The 12,623-nt window shown below is 48.7% G+C and overlaps 1 protein-coding gene across 1 annotated transcript in view; it reads left to right on the top strand.

Annotated features, from left to right (window-relative positions):
* Positions 1 to 5,549, top strand: part of PGM2L1 (phosphoglucomutase 2 like 1) — a 60,948-nt gene extending 55,399 nt beyond the window's left edge. The window contains exon 14 of the mRNA XM_053307632.1: positions 30 to 5,549. Coding sequence (XP_053163607.1) covers positions 30 to 132 — 103 coding nt within the window. The 3' untranslated portion in view covers positions 133 to 5,549. The remainder of the gene's footprint in view (positions 1 to 29) is intronic.
* The last annotated feature ends 7,074 nt before the right edge of the window (positions 5,550 to 12,623 follow it).

Here is a 12,623-nt window from a genome sequence, read left to right as displayed (position 1 = left end):
TCTTGACCTCTGCCTCTTCTGCCCTTTAGTGACATCACCTTCTTGGAAGAGGACTTGCAGAAACTCATTGAGGCCCTGGTTGAGAATTTTCTGGAGCCCAGTAAGAATGGACTGATCTGGCGCTCTGTGTAGCCCTTCGGCTGCCCTGATGTTAAGAGAAGTCACTCCATGCACTGCGTCACGTGGAACAAAGGAACCAAGACGATTACTCCTCTTTGCTTTAATTTAGTGTGTGTGTGTGTGTGTGTGTGTGTGTGTGTGTGTGTGTGTGTGCGTGCGCGTGCGCATGCATGCACCTGCGTGTGTGTATCTCCGTGTTCCTTAGCCAGTGTACCTGTTTTGGAAGCAGTATCTCTTGGCCAGTTTTCTGTCCAAAGTGGTGAACCTGGCAAGCGGCTTGCCATGCAGCTTTATGGATCCCGTTGGGGATGCTCAGCCCCCCCAAGAGCCTACAGGAGGAGGCTGGGCAGCTTCGGAGAGAGTGGCGCCAAAGTCGTCCTCTTCCGCCTCCAGAACTCTCTGCAGATGCAGCCCCGGTGAGTTTCCTGGGTTCCAGCTTGTATTCGGCCCATTTCAGGTGTCCAGATTCTCTGACTTGCGCAGGCCCTTGGCAACTGTCGGACTTGGTGAGTTGCAAAAGGGCGACGGACTGGACAAAAGGTCCTGCTTCTTCGTAGCTGTTTTGAGTGTGTCTTGACTGTCCTGTTGAGTCTTAGTTTTCTGAGTGTTCAGTAGAGCCAGTACTTGGGCCTTTCTCGCTTAGTCCTGGTTGTTTAGTAGTCATGAAGTTTCCAGCTCTTTCAGCCTGCCCTTCTTATTCTGAAAGGTGCTCTTTGTGCGTTGTGTTCTTCTTGGTCTGTATATTTGCTGAAGTTTACTCAACAGTGCAACAGTAGTGGCATGCGCTTTAGCTTGCAGGTTGCCTGCATGGGGGCCAAGCAGATGGGTTGTTGGAGAACCCCCCGATTTACTTCTCCTTTTTAAAAATTCAAAGCAGCTGTGGATCTATTTGGAGATTGGCAAACCGGCATGGTGGAAAAGGATAACCCCCCTTTCCTTGATTAAAATTAGCAGCTTCCCTGCCAGGAGTGGCTCATCCTCATAAGCTCGGTGGGGGTGCCCCAAAGGAGGCACAGCTGCCTCCTCTGCTTCCTGGAGCTCCGTTGGGTCCTCTCTATCTCTCCCCTGCCCTGCCTGAGAGTTGTGCTGCCTGTAGGCTGGCCATTCATCAGGTAGAGCTGTGCAGTTAAGCTCCACCTGATGGAAGGCCAGCCTGCAGGCAGTGTAGGTCAGGAGAGAGGAGCAAATGGAGCTCTGGGAAGCAGAGGCAGCAGCTGTGCCTCCTTGGGTGCTGCCTCCTGGCTCCTTAGGGTGAGCTGCTTCCCCCGCCCTCCGGCAGCTGCTTTGGGGCGAAGAAAAACTGATGGGGAGCTCCCATTACCCACTCACATCTGTTCTGGGCCTTGCGGGGCCTGCCTTCTGACCTGGGTGCAGCTTTGGGGTTCTAAGGGATCCAAGCTATTCCAGAGTAGCTGAAGGTGTCTGTGCCAATTTTGCCTTCACCCACCCACTTCCCTTTCTCAGAAGAGAAAATGTTTCTTTGGAAGACCCCGACTAGACTAAGAACCTCTAGACAGGAAGCAAGTAGTCGTTGTGGAACTAGACCCTGACAAACAGCAGCCCCTGTCAGCTACCAGAGGGCTGTAGTGGAGGCCTGTCCCCCTCTCTGTTGGGCAGAGGGGGGCTCTTGCCACCAAGGGGGGTGTTGGGCATCTCAGAAGCCAACCAGACCCAACGGAAGTGCTCCACACACAGGGGACTCCACTTCCGTCGGGTCTCTTGGGTCTTCTGAGTGGGCCGTTGCCCCAGGCTGCCTCTTGATGCTGGAACATCTTGAACGTGACGCTGCCGTCCACCCTTGGGTGGTCAAGGCGAGAGGAGGCCTGGCTACAGCTCAGGATTGCACTTGGAGGGAGTTTGTTCCAGACAAGGGAAGTGGAGAACTAGGGCCTTGGTTTCTGTTAAAACTGACCAAGTCAACTGCTGACATCCAACCCCCCAACCCTGCCGCCCCCCGGAGCATTCCCTAGTCTGGCGCTGCCCATTATGTGAGTAGGACACTAATGCCTGCTCTGCTCACTAGGTTTTCAAAGTGCTCTTTCTCCTCTAGAGACTTCTTTCAGGTAAAGACCCTTTGAGCTGGCCGAGTGAAAGGCCAGGTTTAGGCAACCCCATTGGTCTGGCGTTGCCACTACTGTTGGAGTTGTCCTCCTTTTTCCTCTCTAAACCCTTCTTGGGTTGAATTTAGTTAGAGGGCCCAGGTGACTTCTGGGCTTGAAACCCAGCTAGGCCATCTGGGGGGTGAGACGGCATTTCTTGGCCATGATATGGTGGGGACTTGGGGCAACGGAATTCGTGCCGACTGAGCGTCTGCTCTGTGGCCTCACAAAAGGACCTTTGCTGTATCTGAATGTATGTGGAGAGCAGGCAGTTGCTGGGGTTGCACGGGCGTCCTGGGACCCCATTCGCCAGGATCTCTTTCTGGGTGCATCCCCTTGACACTTCTTATTTCATGGAGCACGTGCAAGGGATGTTCCTGATGGATCTTGTCCGCAACTTGCACACAATATGTATTTATTTTTTTGTTTTTATTTAAAGCTGAATGCCTTCCAGGTCATTTGAGTGAAATGTATTGAATGCCAAAAAGTTTTTTTTTTTTTAAACTCTTGTTTTGTTTTTTTCCTTTTTTGTTGACTGTGTGTTTTGAAACTGCTGCAGGGTAGAGAAGGAAAATGTATGGGAAAGCCATGAAATGACAGGACTGCCCCAGTGTATGTGCTGGAAGGCATCGAAAGAAGTTGGGGGCAAATCTTTGCCACTTAACTATGGAGGGAGCAGAATCTAAGGCCTCAGCACTCCTCCCCCCCTTCTTCTTTCACTTGTTTTGAAAGAGAACAATCTTTCTCTTACGCGAACAAACAAATCTGATGGAAGAACAAACATGTACGTATACTGGCAAGTGGCTTAGAATGGAAACCCACAAACTCCAAAAGCTTAACCTTCTCTGGAACGAACAAGAAGTTAAGAAGGAGAGTGACTCATAGTCCCCCCCATCCCAGACAAGGGAAGGAGGAATGTGGCCCTAGTTTTGCATATGGTGCCCCCAGAAAGTTGGCTTATTTAAGGGTTTAATACTTGCTGTTAAAACTGCTGCTACTCGTGTGTTTTCTCTATTCAGGATGCTTGAATATCCATCCAATTCCATTTGGGGAAGCTATCTTAATCCCCCCCCCCACATCATCTTTACCTCGCTGATGAGTGGCATGGGGTACTTGTGGTGTTCCCACACTCGTTTCCAGTGGAGCCTCCCTTGTTTGATGACAAAAATACTTAAAGCTTGTTATAAAGGACAACTATCAGAAACCTCTTGTGGCTTGGCTAAATGTTTACAATGCCTTTTTCTTTCCAAGTTCTTAGTGTGGAGGAATTTTACCAGGTTGATGTATGACAATTGATTTGCTCGTGCATTTTTGTTAAACCAAAACCTTGCATCTTCTATGACTACATTTCCTTTTTTGCACTGTTTAGGGGATCTTTGTCCTATGAAAGTCTGTAGCATAATCTTTAGACCTATGTGAGATTAGAATATAGGTTCTTTTCTAAAGCTCATGGAGCTTGCAAGTTGGAAATATTTATAATACACCTCGACTGCTTCCTTGACATGTGCATAATTGGAGCGAATGTCCACTTTCCCACCCAGTAAGAAAATGTCTTAACTCTGGCCACAAATGGTAGCGGTTGTGTGGGTGGGCAAGGGAGCCACCTTTCCCTACCAGTTTCCAAAAATTCGAACCCTTGTGTCATCTTCATTGTGAAGCAGCCTTCCCTTCTGGTGTACACACAAGCCTGTGGGTAAGATCCAGCCATGGAGCCCTCGCAAACCAAGAGAGGCTCGTCTGCTGTCAACCATGGCAGGAGAACGCGGCCTATGCTCTAGCCAGCCACAGAAGCATCGTGTGCCTCTGTGGCTCTGAGTCGCAAGCGGTATGTTCAGTCCCTCTTGATCCAGTGTCTTGAAAGAACCCTCTGGGACTTCAGTCCAGATCTGGAAGCAACGTGAAGGACTCCCTTTGGGCCTTGTCAGCCCTGCTCCCTGAGCTACTGGAAGGAAGTCTTCAGCCTAGAGGATTGAAGCCTCCCGGGGCAAGCTCTTTGAGGGCTGCAGTGACGACATGGCTGGGGAGGGGGGCATGGTATCTGACCCCCGCCCCCGGCAGTTTGAGGGTTCAGCTGCCCAGGCTGAAGGAGTTGGCCATCACGGAGTTGGCTTCAAACATGCAGTAACACAACTTCAAGCCGTTGCTTATGCAGAGAAGGAGCTCCCTGTCCTGTGAGTTGTTCCTTGAGAGGAGTAGAGCCTCTTAACTGGCTGCAGTGATTTAGCCATTGGGTGACAGTTCTCCCTAATTGTAGCTCACCCCATCCTGATTCAGCTGGGTGGGGGTGGGGGGGGAGAGTTGGGACACCAGTCATGGTGTGGCATTCAAGGCTTCACTCCTTCCAAACAGTGCCAAAGTCCGTAGAGATTTCAGATAACAATGAAGTATTCTGGTAATCTTCCATTCTCTCTGTGTTAAGCTTTGGCTAATGCCAAGACTTCCCAGTCTCCTTTTTACCGGGCATGTATTGACTGGTTCAGAAGGGTGTCTAGCTATTTGCTTCCTCTTTGGGTGAGATGTTCACCTCCCTGGGTGTTAGTGCAGACAGGCTGATGTTAGAGGAGTGCCGCTTGCAAGGACCACTCTGGCGTGACGTGCACAGGAGCCTCTCCTTTGCTCACGCCATGCCTCTTTGTGCCTGGTCTGAAGGAAGGGTATGTGTGGTCCTCTGTGGGAAGCCCCCCTTTTGTGCCCGTCTGTAGGCGTCCTTCAGAGCCCCGGACACTGCCCCTCTGGCACTTGGCAGCAGCATCCACGTTGGGCCACTCACAAGTTGGGACCACAGTAGGGGTGTAGAGGGTGTGGGGTTTTTTTAGGAATGGAGGGTGCTGTTGGGTGTGTGAGATAATTTAAAAGACACACACACTACCCTTCATTCATGACAGTATGTTTGTGACCTGCATACCCAAATGCAAAACAGTAGTGAAGTGAGACTTCCCTCATTGTGTTAATAACCTTGTTCTTCTCTGCATTTGTTTGGTAGCTCCCAGCTCCTGCGCTGGAAAGGTGGGTGTGCATTTGACATGTGCACCATGCAACCCATCCTTTGCTCTTCCGGGTGTCTTCCTTTTCAGAATTAGCTACTTTTCAGCCAGGAGGTTGTAATCTTGGCCTTCTCTCAGTTCAGATAGAAATTCAGCATGGTGCCAGAGAACCTCCTCCGTGCATTTCTTTACTTTCAAATGCCCTTTTCCTCCAAAGAGACAATGGGTGTATTATAAATATGAACTTAAAATTTGCACTTTGATTATCTTGGAAGTATTTTAGTGTCTGGATTTATGATGTGATTTTGGTTGAATGACGTGTTAAGTTAATAAAACATTCTCTTTATAGACGCCTGCTTTGTCTTGTTTGTTCAGCTTTCCAAAGGGACTGTGGAAGAATGCTTGGAGAGTGGATGCATGAGAGGCACCAAGGAAAAAGCAACCATCTCCCTCCACCCCATTATACTAGGGGAAAGGGGCCGTGGAAGAACTCCTTCCTGGTCCCATGCTAAGCCTTTCAAAAAGAAATCGGGGAGGGGGACACAACTCCATGACATCAAACATCGGCCCCTATTTTCAGGATCATGTGCTTTAAAAAGTCTGTGCCACGTAAAGCTTACATACATTAGGTAGATTGCCTACATATTTTTGATGCATACTTGTGCTGCTATTTTGCAGAATTTATTCTGGTCCTGGGATTCTGTAAAAGGGAGTGGCGTTAGAGTGCTGAACCCCCAACCACTGGCAATTGGAGTTGCCCACCTTATATTTATTTACGCCCCAAACTTTCATCTCTGGGTGGTTAACAATAACATAAAACCAGTTTAAAACATATACAAAGAACTTTAAAACAGTTTAAAAGTAAACCAGAGATTAAAACTCCAAATTTTTTTTAGGAAGCTGAGAAAGCTTGGGTGAGAAGTTGGGTTTTAAGGTGTTTTTCGAAAATTGCCAGAGATGGGGAGGATCGTATCTCAGCAGGGAGCGCATTCCACAATCTCGGGGCAGCGACCGAGAAGGCCCGTCTCTGTGTAGCTACCAAACGAGTTGGCGGTAACTGGAGACAGACCTCCTCAGATGACCTCAATGGGCGGTGGGGCTCATAATAAAGAAGATGCTCTCTTAGATACCCAGGGCCTAAGCTGTTTAGGGCTTTGTAAGTTATAACTAGCACTTTGTATTTTGTCCAGGAACCTATTGGCAGCCAGTGTAACTCCATCAGTAAAGGAGTAACATGGTCTCTCCGAGATGACCCAGAGACCAACCTGGCTGCTGCGTTCTGAACCAACTGAAGTTTCCGGACTACGTACAAAGGCAGGCTTACCCCTCCATGAACAGTCTCTTCCCCAATTACTTTAGGAAGCAGGTAGGAAGTGGAGATTATGAGAGAAGAAAAACTTCATTTTCTTGACTTCAGTGGGCTACAATGGGGTGAAGGAGCTAGGGATGTGGACCGGTCCGGGGCCATGGTAGGGGCCTCCGAACTGGTCCGGATTGGGGCTGGTCCAGCGGTGTGGTGGTGGGGGGTATGGAGCTTTAAGGGCGGGGGGGTAGTACTTACCCCTCCCACCGCTTTCCCTCCTCCAGCGCTCAACTTTATAGCAAAGTTTTTGGGGCGGCAGCATTCCTCCCTGCTGCCCCTGCCCCCGTCGTTGCCCGACAAAAAGGGAAGTTGAGTGCATGCATGTGCCCGTTGCGGCACGTGTCCACCACCGCCGCACACGTGCCGCATATCTTGTGTGTGCACGCAACGTGTGACGTGTGTGGTGCGCACGCACATGGCGACAGGCGCGCGCATGCCACAGCGGGCGCATGCATGCACTCAACTTCCCTTTTTGCCGGGCAACGACGGGGGCAGGGGCGGCCGGGAGGAACGCTGCCGTTCCAAACACTTTGCCATAAAGTCGAGCGCCGCAGGGGGAAAAGCAGCGGGAGGGGTAAGTACTACCCCCCGCCCTTTAAGCTCCATACCCCCCAGTGCCGGACTGCGTCTCCGTGGTTCCGTGCACATCCCTAGAAGGAGCCCTCCAGCGGTAGCTCTTCAGCTTCTTCGAATGCTTGGACCCAGACAAGGGGACAGTTTCCTAAGCTCAGGGCTGGCTCTAGGTGGCGGGATTCTTTGGCAAACTGCCCTCTGTGGGCCCAGAGAGGCCCTTTGCCACCCCTGCATGAAGGTGATGGGCACAGAGGGATCTCTGGCATCTACAGGGTTTTTTTCTGAGGACCCAACCATGCTGACTCTGGGTGATGGGTGCTTGAAACCAGTGGGCCTACAGATTCCCAGGCTGGGGTCTGCAGTGGCCAGAACCTAAGGGGTATACTTGTGAGTCAAATGGGCCGTAACCCAAAATTTGGCTTTTAAAAAGCCAAGTCTGGCAACAGAGGTCTGCAGATGATGCTGGACTGCAACACCCAGCATCCCTCTCATCTTTTGGCCACTGTGACTGAGGATGATGGAAGTTGCCATCCAGGGTGCTTTCCAGGTTCACTCAAGACTGTGAGCTCTACAGCAGTAAAATGCATTGGCTTGGCAGGATCATATTGAAAACGTAAAAAGGTGGAAGCTGTTTGTTGTGTAAAGCCACCAGCAGGGGGAGCTGCCTTTTCTAGCTTGTGCAAACTTCCTAAGCCCTTCTAGGTAGGTAGGTAAACGGGAAAATACAATTATTCTTTTGCCATGCACATGCAATGTTGTAGCACTGAAATGCAAAGATAAAACCTGAAAGAAGGCATGGGAAATGTGAACGGCCCCTTGCTGTCAGCGGAGGGACTGCAGTGTCACAACACAAGAAGTACGGAAGCACACTTAGCAGATCCATAGTGAGACTGTGGTAGTGTGTAATCTGGAATGCCCCCCTGCAATATCTGGGGGCCCAAGCTTGGGTGCCCTCTGCTAGGCTACTAACGGCTCATCGCGGCCAAGATTGTCTGGAGAAGTCAATTTCGTGTGAACCAATGTCTCCACCTGGGGTTGAAGATTAGGAAGCATCTTCTAAGGAGAAAGCCCACAGAAGCTCCAAAACCAAAAGCCAGCGTGGTGTAGTGGCTAGAGTGCTGGACTAGGACCGGGGAGACCCAAGTTCAAATCCCCATTCAGCCATGAAACTAGCTGGGTGACTCTGGGCCAGTCACTTCTCTCTCAGCCTAACCTACTTTACAAGGTTGTTGTGAGGAGAAATCCAAGTATGTAGTACACCGCTCTGGGCTCCTTGGAGGAAGAGCGGGATAAAAAATGTAAAATAAAATAAAAGCACCAACCCCACCTTGCCTGAAGATCACTATTTACACTTCTGCTAAGATGCCCTAGGTGCTGTGCAAATTTTATTTTTTTAAAAAAACAACACACACACACACACCCCAGCACAGGCCCTGCTCACAGATGTACTATCTAGCAGTCATGATACCAAAGGAAAAAGGGATTGGGAGGGAAATGAGAGACCTGCAAATCCCAATCCCAATTCTTCATAAAGGTTATAATGATCAGGGCTCTCTTCTGACATTCAGAAACTGGATGTGTATCTAGGTACAGAGCGACTGGTAGCACATTGGCCAGTTATGCCCATGGTGCAGTCTGTAATGCCTCCGATGCTTTGTGCTTGTCTGCAAGGACCTCCAGGTGACCTTCTCCCTTAAATTTGGAATGCTGGGTGGCCAAGTAAAGCCCACTGGGGATGGTTTGTATGTCCGAGCCTGTGCCATTGAGGCTGTCGCTTGTTTGGGGTTGTTAAGCCATGATCTGAACCCAAGGTTTGAAGTTGGCTTGTTTGTCTTAAACATGTTTGTCTCATGGGGCTCTCTGATCAAGAAAGGCAAGCCTGGTTCAAAGGAGGGAAGGAGAAAGGGTAGGAAAATGACAACAGAGCAAAACAAACTTAAGATTTGGGGGTTGTCTGTGGTGCCAATCTAGGCGTGTCAAACCTAAACCCACCACAAATGAGAGCATCTTTTAAAAAAAATCTTCTGACATTGCAACTACAGTATTTATTTAATATATTTGCACACCACCTCAAGTTTATGTCTCTGTGCAGTTTACAACATAAAACAAAACTAAAACATTAAAACAATTTAAAGCCACAAGTCTAGTTAAAAAGCTTGGGTGAGAAAATGTGTCTTTAAAGACTTCTTAAAAGTTGTCAGAGATGGGGAGGTTCTTATTTCAGCAGGGAGCACATCCCCAAGTCTCAGGGTGGCAACAGAGAAGGCCAGCTGGTGCAGAGGGACCTCCGGATGATCTCCATGGGTGATGGGCCTCATTGTGAAGAAGATTGTTTTTCAGCGTTCAGGTGTTCTTGGTATTTAAAAAGCAATACTAATCACAGTCTCCTAATGTAGTAGTAGTAGTAATAGTTACATTCCTCTTTTCAACAAAAGTTCTCAAAGTGATAGAGAAAAATCATAATAAGATGGCACCCTGTCCCCAAAGGGCTCACGATCTGAAAAAAAAGGGGGGAAAACAGACGGTAGACACCAGCAAAAGCCACTGGAGGGATGCTGGGCTGCAGACGAAGAGGACCAGTTGAAGAGGACCAGTTGCTCTCCCCCTGCTAAATATCAGAGAATCACCACTTTCAAAAGTGCCTCTGCTGTTTTGGCAGGGGTGATAAACACTTGAGCTGAAAAAGTTTGTAGCTGGGACAAGAGAGGAATTAACTAAAAATGTTCACTGACTTATTCATCGTTAATTTTGTTCCACAAGGTGCCCACGGCCACAAACCGTTTCAATAATCTCGTTCAGCTGAGAGCAGTTTACAGCAAAACCGACATCGACTTCCCCACTCTTTGCTTGTAACCACTTGCAATTCTCCACACTGGTCACTTGGTGGCGGTATATCCCAACAACACTAGAGGACACAGCAGCAGAGGTAGCGTTTGCTCTTGTCGAGAATTGTGAAGTTTGGAGTCGTGCCTGTGCTTTACGCGGCCTCTGCCCTTACTCCAAACAGAGCAAAAGAAGCAAAGCCATTATTGTGAGAGCTGTCCAACCCCGGAATGTTTTGCTTCTTGCTGCAGTCCAGTGGGCTCTCTCCTTTGCTGGCAGGTTTTGAAAGAGAGGCTGGATGTCCCTCTGTCCAGGATGCTGTAGCACAGGGATTCTCAGACTTGGGTTCCAGATGTAGGACTACAACTCCCATCATCTGGGAGGTGGTGATGATGGGAGTTGTAGTTCGACAACAGCTGGGGACCCAGTTTCTTCTGAAGTGGATTCTTGCTCTGAGCAGAGGGTCGCGGTAGAAAAGCTCCAAGTTTCCTTCCACTTCTAAAACTCTCTGGTTCTATGGCAGGGGTGTAGCAAGGTTGGAGTGGGCCCAGAGAAAAGGTTTTAAAATGCCGCCCCCCCCCCCCCCCGTAGCTCAGCTTATGAAGTAAAGAAATCTGAAATGAGGCTGAACAGTGGTAACAAAAAGCATAGTAAGTGTGTGTGTGTGGATATAACCTATGTGCCACAACAGAACATCATCCTAAATTATTTTTCAAAAGGTTTTGTAAATTGTGGATGATGCAAGTCCTTGAATGGTACTAGAGAAAGACCTGCTGTTCTGGTAGCTCCAGGTCTTAACACTCACATCAATTTTGGAGGATGAATACAACTGAAGGAAGCCCGGGCGGGTGCGTGGCTGGGGGAGTCAGTCATGTGACTTGCCTCTGGGGGGCCCCCCAAGGCAGTGGGCCCCCAGACAACTGTCTCTCCTTGCCTTATTATAGTTATGCCCCTGGACGCAAAGAACTCATTTAGCTTCTCTGCAACCTCCCTATCCTCCTTAATAATCTCTTTCACTCCCTCATCGTATAACGGTGTGCGGCTGGGGGAGTCAGTCAGGTGACTTGCCTCTGGGGGGCTCCCCAAGGCACTGGGCCCCCAGACAACTGTCTCCCCTGGCCCTGTTATAGTTACGCCCCTGTTCTACGGCCATGTAAAACCACCATTGGCTAGCCGGAGAACTCGGCTACACACACCAGCTGACACCATGAGGGGTCTTTTTGCTGACAAAAAGCAGACAAAAGAGAACACCTCTTGACCTGCGCAAAGCGTCCCAAAGCCTCAGGGTGATCGTTGATAGTTGCTTTGTGAGGCTGTTAAGGGGGGGATAACCTCCCCCCCCCCACACACACCCCTTTAATACATAACAGAAGCCTTGCTAGTTCTAGCCTCACAGAAAGAAGGCACACAAAGCAGGCCCCGAGAGCCTGACCTCAGCAGCTGGCAAGGAGGCTGATAGAAGGCGAGGCGGTTGCTTAGATATGCGAGTCCCGGGGTGTGAAGGGCTGTCAAGGTCAACACCAGAGTTTTGAACTGGGCCTGGAAATGCAGAGTGCCTTTGGTTCAGCACAGGTTGCAATGATCTGACTTTCTCACGCCTGTCCAAAAGCGGGCAGCTGCATTTCACACCAGCTGAAGCTCAGAGCTTTCCGTCTTCAAGGAAAGCCCCATATAAAGTGCATTACAGTAGTCAAGCCCATCAGTAGTCTAACTGAGCAAAGAGGCACCTTTTAAAAGTGGTGATTCTTTTTACTGAGTCGAGGGAGAGCAGCTGGCTCTATCCATCCCTATCACAGCATCCCTCCAATAGCTGTTGCTGGTGTCTAATGTTTGTTTTTAGACTGCAAGCCCTGTGGGGGCAGGGAACCATTTTATGTATGTATGTATTTATTTATTTCTCTATGTAAAAAACCATTTTGAGAAGTTTTGTTGAAAAGTGATATAAAAATATTCCTCATTGCTGGCTGTGTCACAAGCTCATCGATGTCCTCTAGGCACTGAGAATTCTCTGCTAGCAGCGTTGCCTCTGCCTCCATCTTGTCTTGATCCGGCTTTCATCTGTCTCTTCTCATCCGTTGAACCACACAGCCTTCAGATACTGATTCGAGATGGAGACAGCTAGCCAGTGGGGAGGGAGGGTTTCACTGCCCCCCTCCCAAATTTGAGCCAAATTTTGTTGCGGCTGAAAACTGCCCTGAGCCATTTTTGGAAGGGCGGTATAGAAATCAAATGAATTATTTATTATTTATTATTATTTATTTAAAATGTTTATACCCCGCTCCTCCAGTGCAATACTGCTCAGGGTGGCTTACAGCAATAGCATAGACACAGATACAAGTAATAAAATTATTTTTTAAAAAAAAGATTAAAAACAATTATTAGGTTCAAATTAAAGCTGAAAATTATTTAAAGCTAAAGAATTATTAATAATAATAAACTTTTGGCTCAGCCTCTTTTTTTAAAAAAAACTGGTTTCCACTGTGCTTTTTTTCTCTTCTGGCTAGAGTCATCAGGATTGTTTTATTGTGTGTGTTTAAACTGGATATTGTGCTGAAAACTGTTTTGGATACTCTTATAGCCAGAAAGGCAGGTACAAATGTGTTTTGCTAAATAAACAAAACACATACCCTGACTGGCAGTGGGTCTTCAAGGGCTCTAGGA

This window comes from Hemicordylus capensis, chromosome 3 (genome assembly GCF_027244095.1).
Source record: "Hemicordylus capensis ecotype Gifberg chromosome 3, rHemCap1.1.pri, whole genome shotgun sequence".
NCBI classification, from domain to species: domain Eukaryota; kingdom Metazoa; phylum Chordata; class Lepidosauria; order Squamata; family Cordylidae; genus Hemicordylus; species Hemicordylus capensis.
The sequence above is the reverse complement of the archived record's forward strand: the minus strand, read 5'-3'. Positions and strand labels throughout refer to the sequence as shown.